General features: G+C 52.9%; 1 protein-coding gene across 1 annotated transcript; it reads right to left on the reverse strand.

Annotated features, from left to right (window-relative positions):
• Positions 1–1,769: 1,769 nt before the first annotated feature.
• Positions 1,770–4,186, reverse strand: Nkx2-5 (NK2 homeobox 5). Its single transcript, XM_026401342.2, has 2 exons — positions 3,859–4,186; positions 1,770–2,410 (listed from the first exon to the last, which is right to left on the reverse strand). The coding sequence occupies exons 1-2, from the start codon at positions 4,184–4,186 to the stop codon at positions 1,770–1,772; spliced, it is 969 nt and encodes a 322-aa protein (XP_026257127.2).
• Between the last annotated feature and the right edge of the window lie 9,497 nt (positions 4,187–13,683).

Genomic DNA, 13,683 nt, shown 5'->3' on the forward strand with positions numbered 1-13,683 from the left:
ACTAGCTCAAATCTTACCCTCTTCCTCAGGTGCATGGGGCTGGCAGCGGAGGTGGGGCTGCACTTACCCAAAGAGATGACTCAAAGGCACTGGCAGAGCTGTGGGATTCCCATAGAGGCATCAAGACAGCCCCTGATTGCTCCAGATTTGGTCCAGCTACTTTTCCTGGTATCAGGGGCACAGTGAGCAGCGCTGTCCCTGGACTCCATTGGCAATATTTTGCTGCTTCTGAAAGCTCTCGGCCGATGCCCTGATGCCCAATGCAGCCAGCCCAGCGCTTTCCGAACAAATATCAAACACAAAAGAAACAAAACCCCCTTATTCCTTGGGTACACAAAACACCAGCTCCCCCTCCCTTTTGTTCCTTTTATAAAGCAGGAATAGTTCCTCTTCTGGCCCTGGGGGTTGGGGATAGACAAGTTAGAGGTTGGGTCTGAGCCCCTAGGGACTTACAGGCCAGGACTTGGAGCTAAGTTCTCTTTTCCCCCAGTTTACACACAACAACCACAAATGGGCACAGTAGGTGAACCCTCCCACTAGCACGTTTTTATCTTGATTTCATCAAGCCTTAGTTTTCTCATCTGTAAAACTGGTACAGCAATAGCATTTTATAAAATTGGGCCATCTATGGTGAAATTAGTTGAGTGTCCTAAGGAAAAACACCAGCCAGGTTAGGGCACAGGGTCTTCCCTGCCCATGTGGATTCTTGCCATCTGGCCACAGCCGAAGGTGAACCCTGTTTGCTTCTAGGGTCTGCACAACCTAGCTGGGCAGCAGTTGAAGCCTAGGCAGGGGACCGTGAGGTACAAATCCATTAGGAGTATCTTGTCCAATAGGAACAGGGCCAGGGCCTTGGTTCTCCGTTTTTACATCTGTGAAATACACTAAGGCATTCTTTTAAATAGGATCAGTCATGGTGCTGTTCCAATAGCATAGAACACTGCACTTTTGCCTTTCATTTAGTGCCCAGGACCTGTAACAGTGCCTGCCTGGCACATTTTAGAATCCAAGAAGATGTGGTTGGGGACCAGACCAGCACCATCAGTCACTAAAGTGAAAGAATCAAACAGCTAGCTTCATTGATTCTGGCTAGTTCGTTGGAGGCAAGTCATTAAACCTCTGCAGGCCACAGTTGCTAAACTTCAACATAGGATTTCTCTTAGATTATATGAGACAATCCTAGAAAGTCCTGATAAGGGGCCCCGCGTGGGTTAATTGGCACAGCGCAAGCCTGGCCCTGGGATCCTCTGGCTGTCTCCGCCTTAGAAAGTCCGTTTTTGAACCGCGCGAGCTGAAAGAAGCACACGTACCGGGTCAGCGCACTCACTTTAATGGAAAGGGGATTCTCATTTCTTACAGCAATAGGTAAAAACATAAATACGGGTGGGTGGGTGGGTGGGCAGCGACAAGGCAGCAAGATCCCAGGCACCCGGCCCAGGCTCGAGAAAAAGCGGCTGGATCTTAGGCCCGCGCGCGTCCGGGCTCTCGGTCCCGAATCGCTGGTGTTGGGTCAGTCGGAGGTGCCCTTGGGCGCTCGGAGGGCACTCCCAGGGCAGTAACCAAGACACCAGACTGCGCGATCACTCACCGCAGGCTGTGTGAACGCGCCTGGGGAAAAGGTAAATAAGGCGGGAAAAAGTTCCAAGACCCCCCCTCCCCAGGAGTAAATGTGAAACCCAAGGACGCAGGGCCAGGGTCGTGGCGGGGGCCCTTCCTCTCCCCAGAGTCAATGCCCTTCTCCTAAGGTGGGATCCGGTCGGGTCCCTTCCCTACCAGGCTCGGATACCGTGCAGGGTGGACACTCCCGAGTTACCCTGCGGAACACCGGGGCTCTGCACAGCGTTCAAGTCCCCGACGCCAAAGCTCACGAAGTTGCTATTGGCTGCAGCCGAAGCGGGTTGCGCCGCGGGAGATGCAGCGGGGTAAGCCGCGGCGCAGCTGTAGCCCGGGCTGCAGGCCGCCCCACCGTAGCCGGGGTAGGCGGGGTAGGCGTTATAGCCATAGGCGTTGAGGCCCACGCCATAGGCAGGTGCGTAGGGTGCCGAGTCCCCTAGGCACGGCTTGCCGTCGCGCACCAGCACCGGCACCGCGATCCTGCGGGCAGGCGGCGGCGGAGGCGGGGGCAGCCCCACCAGCTCCAGAGTCTGGTCCTGTCGTTGCCGCTTGCACTTGTAGCGCCGGTTCTGGAACCAGATTTTGACCTGCGTGGACGTGAGCTTCAGCACGCTGGCTAGCTGGTCGCGCTCCGGAGCGGACAAATATCGCTGTTGCTTGAAGCGGCGCTCCAACTCATAGACTTGCGCCTGCGAGAAGAGCACGCGTGGCTTCCTCCGTCTTCGCGCCCGGGGACGCTCCGCGATGTCCGCCTCCGGCTTCTCCAGCTCCACCACCTTCTGCAGCGCGCACAGCTCTGAGCGGGAACAGAAAGGTAGAAAGACGTTTGATCAGAGCGGCCCGAAGCCAGTAGCACCAGGTAGCAGGTCCTCGTGGGTGCCACCCTGTCCTGCCTGGAGCGACCAACTTGGCACTAGGCTCCATGGACGCCGAGCGATTTTCCCTTGACAGTTAAGCATTTGTTGAAAACCTAAGTGCCAGGGGAAGCCCTAGGCGCTGGAGAAGTGTTTGCCCTGGGGCAATTCATCCTGGTGAGCGAGACCCGTGGTAAGATTTCAGACTGCCAAGAAAGAAAAAATAAAAACAAAAACGAGTGATGCTCTGGGGTGAATTATATTTGGATTATTTTGGTTTGAGGAGTGAAGTGAAGGGAGGCCGGAGTTCTCACCCTGGAGGCGGGTCACTTTGTGTCAAAATTAAGGAAACAAAGAAACAGAGGCCAAGAGGTGCTGGTTTGGTAATCAAAGACTCCTGGTAGCCGGCGCAGCATTTACGCAACGTCCAAGCTGCCGCGCGGGTTGGCAGGGGAACCTTGCCCGCTTACTCAAGCCAGATTCAGTTCGCAATCAATTCTAGTCGCCCACAGAGGCTCCCGGGCCTCATCTCTGCTCCTAGACAAACCTAGGGATTCTTTTCTGGCTTACTGGGGTTTACAGCACCCCGGTCCTCCAACCTGCTCGCGGCTGACCCGGAGCTGGGCCCTGGTCTCCCTAGCCCCCGCCTTTCTGTGAGCAGATCAGGCTCCCCACTACCCACTTCCACGGAATGTCCTGAGAGTGAATCCGGTCACTTTTCACAGCCTTCTCTTCCCGGGGCCATCAGTGGCGTGGCATTTTCTAACGTATCCCATGAGAGAACCTCTTGGCCCTGGCCCTGTCCGGAAACCGTGCTGGAAAAATAAAACTAAAGCATTTTCCATTGGGTCCGCAGTATCCCACTTTAAAGTCCAGGCCCTTGTTCCCAAAGACTGCACGCTCTTGGCCCAAAGGAGAAAAGGCCCCCGAAACTGCCAGGATTCCTCTCCAATTGTGCGCCCAAGCCTGTCTGCTGTGCGGGCGCTCTGATTTCTGTTTAGCACTCTCCTAGATCCCCAACAGACCCGACACCCCAAAGCGATACTAAATCCTCTGGCGCAGAGATTCTGTTTCTCGCTTTGTTCTACCACAAGTGATCGCTGGACTTCGCCACAGATCCAAAAGCAGGGCCGCAGCCGCCCGAGGCTTTGTTAGGCTGAAAACCCCCACAGTTTTTGTCTCTCCTTTCTGATCCCCTCATTCCGGCATTTCCTCTAAACACTGGTCGAGGGGACCCTCGCGACAACTTAGCATCTCACACTTGGAGCTCTCTGCGACCAGCCCTTGGCCCAAGCGCGCTCCTCCTCCTCCAGGGCCCGGGTTCCTGGGCGGAGAGGTCTGGGGATGAAAGCGACCCGAGAGGGGAAAGGGGCCGGTGTTTCCCCCTTACCTTTCTTATCCGCTCGAGGGTCCTTGACCGGGTCGGAGTCGCCGTAGGCTCGCGGATAGAAGGTGGGGCCGGCGGGAAAAGCAGGCGGGCACTTGGGGGGCGAAGACGCAGGACCCAGCTCGGCGCGCAGCTCTGGGAGGCCAGGCGCCGCCTCCGGCCGGGAGTAGGCCTCGGGCTTGAAGGCGGCCAGCATGCAGGAGGCGGGCGCCAGGGTGGCCTCCAGGCGCGCGGAGAGCTCCCCGGCGGCCAGGCTGCGCTGCTGCTGCTCCAGGTTCAGGATGTCTTTGACCGAGAAAGGCGTGGGCGTGAGTGCAGGGCTGGGGAACATGGTGGCACGCCAGTCTCACAGCGCCAGGTGGGCGGCAGAGAGTGGCGCTGCCCGCGGCCCCGGGCAGCCTCCCTGCATGGTGCCCGCCGCCCACCGCCTGCGCACCCGCCTTCCTGCTCTGGATGTGGCCGGGCGGCAGGTAGCGCTGAGCACAAGGGGTAGGAGAGGCGGGACCAGGACCGAGGAGGGGGATTCAGCTTGCCATTGGGCCAGGGGCCTCGATGACAGGAGCGACGGGCAGTTTCGTGTCACCTAATATAGTCATACGGCTAGGAAAAAAAAAAAAAAATCCTGCTCAGCTTTTTTAAAGGGGCCACGACGCATTTGGAACTCTCCTTTTGCTCCAGGAGCCTGAGATTGTTCTACATTAGCCTGAAAAACCCAGACGTGGGCAAGGACCTTATTCTCCTTCTAGTTGGGCTTCTGGGCCAGTTGGGGTAGATCTGGAATTTGGGGAAAAATGGCACCCCAGCCGAAGGGGAGAGTGAAGGGTGGGGTAAGAAGTTGGGGGAGAGGGGTTATTTCCAGGGGTCTTTATTTCCTTAAGGCTTTATTGCAGAGGTGTGCCTGGCTGGGAAGAGAATGAATAAGAAGAGAAGGTTGTTCTGGGGTGAGGGCAAGAGGGGGGATTCTGGAAATCTAGAGGAGCATCTCGGTTTTACACACAGTCATGTCCCAGGGGTCCCTCCTTTCCAGGTATCCCAGGCCCCGAGGGCTCCTGGGTGAGTCACATTTTAAGAAAATTCAAGGTGGGTGACTGTGGGTGAAAGGGGCCACTTTCAACACAGCAAGTTGCTAGCTACAACTCCAGGGCTGCCATTCACACCAATACCCTCCCAGGGCAGTGACTCACCCCTTAATAATGAGACAGGAGGGAGCTCTCTCTAGGGGGGCACAGCAAGACCAGCGCCCCTTTTTTCCTCTTCTGGAGCCCACCAATCCTGCCCCCGTTTTTCTTCTACTCTCCCTGTCCAGCTTCAAGGCCCTCCAGCCTCTGTCATCTCCAGTTCCCCTGAGCCCCAGACCAGGTTTAGCTCTCAGGCAAGGAGGCCAGGATTTCTTTAAAAAAAGAAAAATTGCATTCTTAAAATTTTTAAATTTGCTTTAATTAGTTATATATAATAGTAGAATACACTATTGCATTTTATATGTTTATTTAATATTTTTATGTGGTGCTGAGGATGGAACCCAGTGCTTCACACCAGCTAGGCAAGCGCTCTACCAATGAGCCACAACCCCAGCTCTGGAGGCCAGGAACTCTCCCAGGCATCTGGGTTGTGCTCCAGAGTAGGGCTTCCTGACTTCAGGCTCAGGCAGCAGGGGGGACAGGAGAGGTGAGATGGTCATTTTTAGTCCAGGGTCACTAAAGCAGGTCGCTTCTGCCAGACACATCTGCCAGAGTTTAGGAAGCAAAACTGAAGTTGCCAGATGCTGGGTGGCCAGCCTTATTCCCAGGAGACGCTGCATTCCTTGGGAGAGCTGAGGAAAACTGGGCCTTCAGCCCCCAACCCCCAGTCTAGAACGCTGCACAGTGGCGCTTTTTTGTTGGTAGTTTCTAGACAGAGGGGCCAGGCGAAGGACATCGCCTTACCCTACCTACCGCCTGGGATGGAGAGGCCTGTCTTTGGAAAAGCCTCGCTAGTGAGCTAGTGCGGGCAGGGCCGGGGCAGGGTGCGCCGGCTTGCAGAAGAAGGAGTTGTGGAGGGCTCAGCTCCTGGGGAGGGCTGGTCGGGCACCTGGCAAGAGGGTCTTAAATAGGAGAAAGGGGATGCAGCGCCAAAGACTGGCTCAGGACACCACCAACCGGAGGTCCCTGAAGGCTCGCCCGAAGCGCAGCGGGAACGAGCGAAGCGCAGGGGCTACCCGGGCGTCCGTCCAGGATATGAATGTTGTGCTCTAGCGGGACTGTGAGCCGTCGGGCCGCACCAGCGTCGGGGGCTCAGCGGTGACTAGCGTTGGCCTGGTTGGGTCCCAAACTGCCTCTCATCAAATCCAAACTCCCAAGGCCTGCAGCCTCCCTGCGAGGGCGCTGCCGGCAACCCAGGCTTCTAGGCGCCAGCCGTCAGTCCCAGGCCCGGGGCCCGCAGTCAGGGATGTCGCTCGTCCTGGGACTTGTGAACGGCACTGCGGACGGAGAATGCCTTTTCCCCAAGCGTGGGCTCTTCGGCCTCAGGAACACTTCTAGTCCCCCCACCGCTTCTCCCTCGACTCTCCTGCAACCTGTTTTTTCCTCTTCACTTGCTCTCGACTCACCTAGCTTGGGGGCCCGCCGCTGGCCTTTGCAGACTGGTTTTGGGGTGTGGGAGAGGATGCAGATCACCAAGGCGGTGATGTCTGGCAAACGAGCCACATCCGATTCAATTAAACGTCTCGCTGAAAAGAGCTCGGAGCTGGGGTCCTGGGAGCGCTGTTAAGTGAATCCGCTGGCCGGCGGCTCGCGATGACAGTTTGAAAGATTAGTGTGGGCCGACGCCTGAAATATTACCGTTTAATGGGGGACATCGAGGCTGCATCCGGGATCCCTGTTTTGAGATTTTTTTTAAAAAGGAGATAGTCCTAAGAAAGAAAAAAAATTGCATTTCCTTTGCAAATCAAGGCAGTGAAGATTTATCACCTATTTTCAGATATAGGAGTTCCCCCCCCCCCAGTAGATAGATCTGTGGGTCAGGTTCATGAAGAGGGAAGGGAAGAAAACCCGTCCTATTTGGAGAAAAAAATCTGACTTTTCCACCCTTATATCCTCTGCAAATCTGATATTAGTTTCTCTCCGCTGCAGAAAAAGCCCTGGAATTTGGGGAGAGAGGAAACAGGGCAAAACTGGATAAATACCGCGCAAAATCAAAATCGGGGCATCTTGCTTTGCAGTCTTGATTGTTTCTGAGCGAGTACAAAAAACAAAACAAAACAAAACAATTGTTTTCTTTAAATACGCAATGGCTGCGGGTGGGGTGGGTCGAAATTTGATTCTCCAGCCCCAGCCCGGATGCGTCTTTCTTCCAAGGGCGGAGGGCCCAACCTGGCCGCCTCTCTGGCCGCACTTTGACCAACCTGGCAGGACAGACAGTCCTCAGCTGAAAGACAGAACGAGGGACGGGAAAGCTGGGCACCGACTTCGTTGCCTTTTAGAGACTTGGTGCTTTAAGATCAGTGACCTTCCAGGGTGACTCCGAGCGCATTCTGCGCAAATAAATTATTATTAATTGAAAAGCGAACGGGGACTGCTAGAGCCGGTCCCCCTTTCCTGCAATCCGCGGGGGCCGCCCGCAAAAGGTATATATGATTAATTGAAAGATAAGCGGGAACTATCGCCGGGAATGTCATTAATGCGCCGGGGAGACGTCCACTGGAGACAGGCGGCGTTATCCGCGGCTTTATCTTCAACAACGCCTCGCTCTCGGCCGCGCCGGGGAAACAGATGGGGGTTTCTGTCTGGGACGCTCGCCCCGTGTTTATATTTTGGGAAGAATCGCAACTCGTGGGAGTCCCCGGCGGGCCCCCTGATAAATGGACATTAGCACTTTTTCGGACTACTGTATCAACAAAGGGGCTGCGGCGCGGCAATAATTGGCGAGAAAGCAAACAGAGGGCGGAGAGCGCGACTCTGCTCTTCGTCCGGCTGATGGATGAGCAGCGGCGGCTGCGGCCCGGCTCCCGGCCTCCGCCTGGGCTCCCGGCCCGGCCTCCGCGCCCCTGCGCGCCCTGGCTTCCTTCCTGGCCCCGGTTGCGGGGGGGCAGGGTGGGTGTCCTCGGCCTCCAAGACATCGGATTTTTCCTGCCCAGGGACGGACCCAGCCCCTCGTGTGGCACAGCAGGGGGACCAAGTCCTAATTCTGCAAATGCTTGAGAGCCCCCTGTGTTCCACGCGCGCTCACAAAACGTTGTGGTGGACTCTCTTCTCTCAATGACTTGTCCGAAGGGAATGAGGCTCAGAGAGGTGGAGTGACTAGCTGGAGCGCACACAGATCTCCAGTGTGTCGGTGTCAGGATGTCAGGATTCCAACGTAGACCGGACTCCAGAGGTGGGACTGTTTTCCTTCCTTGCACTTTGCTGCTTCTATTGATTGCAGAAGGAGCAAGACAGCCCCTCCCCAGGCAGCTAGAGAACGGGGGCCAGGGCTCCTGGAGTTGAGATGCTGGGTCTCCCACAACCTCCTCGATCAAGGGAAACTAGAGTCAGGGAGGGAGGGGAGAGGGGAGGGAGAGAGAGAAAGAAAGAAAAAGAAGAATTATTTAAAATGCTTCCATCTCACTTTCCCCTCCCTGTTCTCTTTTGGGATCAGCTTTGCTGAAATATAATTGATACAACATACAATTCACCTGCTTAAAGTATACAATTCAGTGATTTTCAGTATATGAACATAGTTGTGCCACCATCTCCACAGTCGATTTTAGAATGTCACTGTCCCCCAGAGCTGTAACCATTACTCATCGCCCCTGCCCACCCCTACCTTTGTTAGGCAGCCACTAGTCTGTGCTCTGCCTACAAGGATTTGCCTATTCTGGATGTTTCACATAAACAGAATCGTTTCCTATGTGACCTTCTGTATCTGCCTAATGTTCTAAGGTTCATCCATGTAGTACCATGTATCAGCAGTGTCCCTTTTAATGGCTGAATAATATTCCACTGTATGGATATGCCACATTTTATCCATTCATCAGTTGGTGGTCAAATTGGGTGGTTTCCACTTTTGCTATTGTGAACAATCTCCCAGCTCACTTCTCCTGGTCTGGCATTTGGCTTCCTTTCCCCAGGATCTAGCTCCTGCTAGTCAATGGGGGCAGGCAGGAAGCCCCAGGAGCTGATTCAAAGACTCTATGCAAAGTGGCTTAGCCCAAGAACCTTGAGCCATCAAAGGGAAGAGCAAATCCACGTGTGTGTGTGTGTGTGTGTGTGTGTGTGTGTGTGAGAGAGAGAGAGAGAGAGAGAGAGAGAGAGAGAGAGAGAGGGAGAGAGGGAGAGAGTAGTAGGTCAGAACTCCCACCCACTATTGTGTGCTTGGCTCCATTTCCTCCATTCCTTCACCCACATTGACTGGGTGCCCAGCAACCACCTGGTGCAGGGGTGCACAGCCCCCCTACCCAGGCCCTGAGGGAGGCCCATCTGTATGAGAAGGGGTAGTGGACTCTGAGCCAGTACTGGACACAGTCCTGCCTTGCTCACCAAGCAGCCAGCTTCCTCCTGTCCCCTCTCAGGCCCGCCATTTGTATTTGCCTCCTTAGGGGCATCAGGTACACCCCTGCTCTTTCCAGCTGTGTTGGACTCACCTGAACAGTTAGGAGGGGCATAGAGCAATGATGGCGGTCATCTAACTTATACAATAAAGCGAGAAATAGGCCCCTGCCAATGTAGTATTATACTGTTCAGTGGGGGTGGGGGCATAGCCCATAGGGCAGTGCACCTTCAAACTAAGGGAAGTATAATGGATTAGTCTCATGATGAATATACTCAATACCATATAGATTGCAAATTTAAATCTAAAAATGAAGTATAGGATTGCTATACATGATAAGATAATAATTTTGGAGTGTTTATATATTTTGGAGGGTGGATGAGGAGGAAAAGAAGACATAGAAACCATACAAGATTGTGTAAAAACTGTCATACAGGGGAAAAAACCAACAACACAGAGGACACAACACAAAAGGAAAATGCTAGAAATATGTGACAAAAAGGATGTCCATAATATGGAAAGAGTTCCCGTAAACCAACAAAAACACGACTCAATAAAATTGAAAAAGTGGTTGAGAGCAGTAGGGCCTTGCTGAAAACAGGAGAGAAAAACAAATAAAAATAAAGAACTTGCAAATTTAAACACTGATCAGATTGTCAAAGATCAAAAAGTTTGATATTCTCAGCAGCACAAAAAAAAGAAAGAAAGAAAGAAAGAAAGAAAAAAGAAGAGAAAAGGGGAAAAGGAAAAAGAAAGAAACTGAGTGAAATGAGAAAAAATTCACTTGGGGCCGGGGAGTGTAGCTCAGTGGTGGAAGGCTTGCCTGGGGTTACTGAGGCCTGGGTTCTGTCCCCAAGTTAGAGAATGACTGTGCCTGCTCACCTTTTTATATGGTTGATTGGGCGTGTAAGGTGGTAAGCCTCTTTGGAGCAATTGGGTACTGACAAAATTTTATTTTATTTTATTTTATTTTTAAAGAGAGAGGAGGGGGGGGAGAGAGAGAGAGAGAGAGAGAGAGAGAGAGAGAGAGAGAGAGAGAGAGAATTTATTTATTTATTTATTTTAGTTCTCGGTGGACACAACATCTTTGTTTGTATGTGGTGCTTTGTTTGTATGTGGTGCATGCCAGGCAAGCGCGCTACCGCTTGAGCCACATCCCCAGCCCTGACAAAATTTTAAATGCAAAAGTCCTTCAAGCAAATATTTCCCCTTCTAGGACTGTAGGTATAGATACATGCACACACAGTCTTTTTCATGTCAGTTTTTCATATTTTTTTAACAATGAAAATATTTAAAAAACAATGCAAGGGCTGGGGATACAGCTCAGTTGGTAAAGTGCTTCCCTTGCCGCACAAGCCCTGGGTTCAATCCCCAGCGCCACACACACACACACACACACACACACACAAAACAATATATCCACATTAGGGACTGGTTAAAAAAATCATGTTACACCAATACCAGTAGGTATAAGAACTAATTAGTTTCATTCCTACATGTTCTTATGGATACACTTTGTGATACATTAAATATCAAACCAAGATTCAGAAATTTAAAAAACGTATTTTAAATATGGGCATACTCACACACACTCACTCACATGGTTCTATGGAGTTGTTTGTTTGTCGTTGTTTTCTTTGTGATGCTGGGGACTTGGGGGCTGTGTGTGCGCAGCACTCCTCCACTGAGCTACATTTCCAGCAGTGGAATTTTTTTTCTTTTTGAAGGGTAAACAACATGGCAGGGAATCGCCTGGGGAAGAGTACTTGGGAACGGGGCTCAGGTATAAAACATGGCATTTTAAATACTACGTTTTTGGGGACACTCGCTTTTTCACTTTCAGGGCTGGGGAAATAAATATCTAGGTCAGAATCCCCTGAGGCATTTGTTAAAAATGCAATTCCTGGGTCCGACCCCTCATCCTGGAAGTTAAAAATCAAAGGTGCCTGTAGTTCCCGGCAGCGGCAGGGCAGCTAGGGAAGCCTGCCTGGAGGGAGACCCAGTAGGTGGTCAGCAGAGCCCCAGAGGTACCAGGGGCGGTGGCCTTGTCCAGCATTGTCTGAGGACAAGACCTTAATGGTTCTGGCTGCATAAGGCAAAGACTCTCCCCCAACTGTGCTTTGGTCTTAAGGGCCCAAGTTTTGGGGGTCATTGGGGATGCAGTTCCCCCACTGTGGTCAGTGCCCGGTCCTGCTGGTCCCTGTGAGTGGCACGATGAGGCTGGCCCACAGGCTCGGGAACCCCCTCCTGGCCCTGCCCCCACACCCACGGTGAAGTGTGGAGGTCCCTCAGTTCCGGAGCCTGTCCTTGGGCCTACTGTTCAGCTTCTCCTGAGAGCCAGCCTCCAGATGCACTCGGGAATCTGAACCAGACCTGGAATGTCCTCAAAAGACTGAAGTGACAATCCCCAATCTTGGGTGACAGGGTCGGTAAACAGAAGTATTTCATATCTTGTCCCCCCCAAACACGTGGGGACCTTTACAGCCACTGGTCCCGAGTTACACGCTGCAGTGAGGTGGACCCAGCAGCTCCCTGAAGCTCTGAGGGACACAGGTGGCACAGCTTCAGGCCTCTCTGGACCCTTCAGGCTATCAAGGTCCCTTCCATCTAGGCGACCCCCTCCCCCTTCCCAGAGGGAGCCCAGGGTCCTGAATTCGCCAGGGTCTGGCCTTAAGCCGCAGCGCAGCCGCCACCATATCTTTGCTCCAAGCGGGACTGTGGGCTGGCAGGAGCCTGAGCAGCTAACTGAACCCTTGCTGTCACCCCTGAGATCTAATCCTGCTCCCCTGTGCCCAAGCACCCTATGGCCCTCGAGGGAGGGGGATATGACAGCCACACACAGCACACCTAACCACCAGGAAAGTTCTGGGTCCTCTTTTTCTGGTGGTGTTAAATAATGAGTAAAGCCCAAACAAAACAAAGCGGCAGCATGTTGCAGCCATCTCCCTCCCCAGAGGGTTCCCGGGCTTGATTCCTGGTCCCACTTACTTTGATTTTCTTAACAACTGATTTACAGGCACATCAATGACTGCTCAAATAATATATTTAAAAACAAGTAATACATCGCAAAAACAACACAACACAACACAAAACAAGCATGTAAAAACGGGGGACTCAGGGGACCAGGTCTTTCCCACAGTCACCCAATTACCTCCCCCAAAGGCTGATTTGGGTTTTCTCCTCCTCCCTCCTCTGGGTGCTGGGGATCCAACTCAAGGTTTTGCATGTGCTAGGAAAGCCCTGGTTTTAAAACCCACTTTATCAAGGCATAATGTTCTTAGAACAAAATGAACAGTTGGAGCTACATTTCCAAGGCTCTGGGACACGTGCCTGAGCTTGTGGAAAGACCACCAATAATCAAGAGAAGAGAAACATTGACATCATCCCAAAGTTTTTTTTTTCCTGCTTCTTCCTAGTTAATTGCCACACAGACTGTCACTGGTTTTTAAAGATATTTTAAAAAGTGTCTGAAGATATTTTCTGTGAATTTTATTTGTTACTAATTAAGTTATATCGTAGAATGCATTTTTTTTTTTTTTTGGTCCTCTGAGAGCAACTGTGTTCCCTTTGCATTCTTGCTGTTGGCGGTTTTTGTTAGAATCTTGGTGGAAGCCACTTTCCTAATGCTTTTGGGAGTAAGTTTCTAAAACCGAATTTGTCCTGGGTCATTGGGCATGATCGACTTTAAAACTCGTCTTAGGGCTGCCGGGTACGAGGGAGTCACTTTTCAACTTCCGTTGTCCTTTCGCATTAATTTCGCCCTCTTTCCTCCCCGGGCTGGGCGGCCGGCCGAGGACATTCCATCCCCGCTCCCCCGACGGCTGCAGCCGCCCCGTGACGAACGCCTCGTGGAGAGGCAGGGCGCAGTCCTTTAGGATCCCGTCGTGGGAGGCCACAGCTGGAAAAATCAGGTGACATTCGAGTCGGAGAGATGACGATTCAGAAAATGATGAAGAGGAAAATGCCCAGCGGGCGTGAACCTGGGGAGCCGCGGTTTGGAAGAACTTTAGGCTGGGCGCTCGGGCTGGTAAACGCCAAGCTTCTTGGGCTGACTGCCGCGGCCAGTTTTTGCCCAAAGCGCAGGGGCGAGCTGGGGGCTGGGCTTGGGTGATCTGGCACAGCTCGGGGGAAGAAGTGTCGCGGGTCTGGACGGATCCTGGCTCCGGCTGAGCCCCAGCCGCGGTCCCGGGAGCTTCCCCCACCCCGCAGGCTGATGCCTGGTCAGTGTCGAATTCTGGCTGGAAACCGCCGGGTGGGCGGACGATCAAACCTTCCCAGGTCGCCGCCCTTACTCCCTCTTCACCGGCTTTCTTCCTTTCAACCTGC

This window comes from Urocitellus parryii, chromosome 1, assembly GCF_045843805.1.
Source record: "Urocitellus parryii isolate mUroPar1 chromosome 1, mUroPar1.hap1, whole genome shotgun sequence".
Classification (NCBI taxonomy): Eukaryota; Metazoa; Chordata; class Mammalia; order Rodentia; family Sciuridae; genus Urocitellus; species Urocitellus parryii.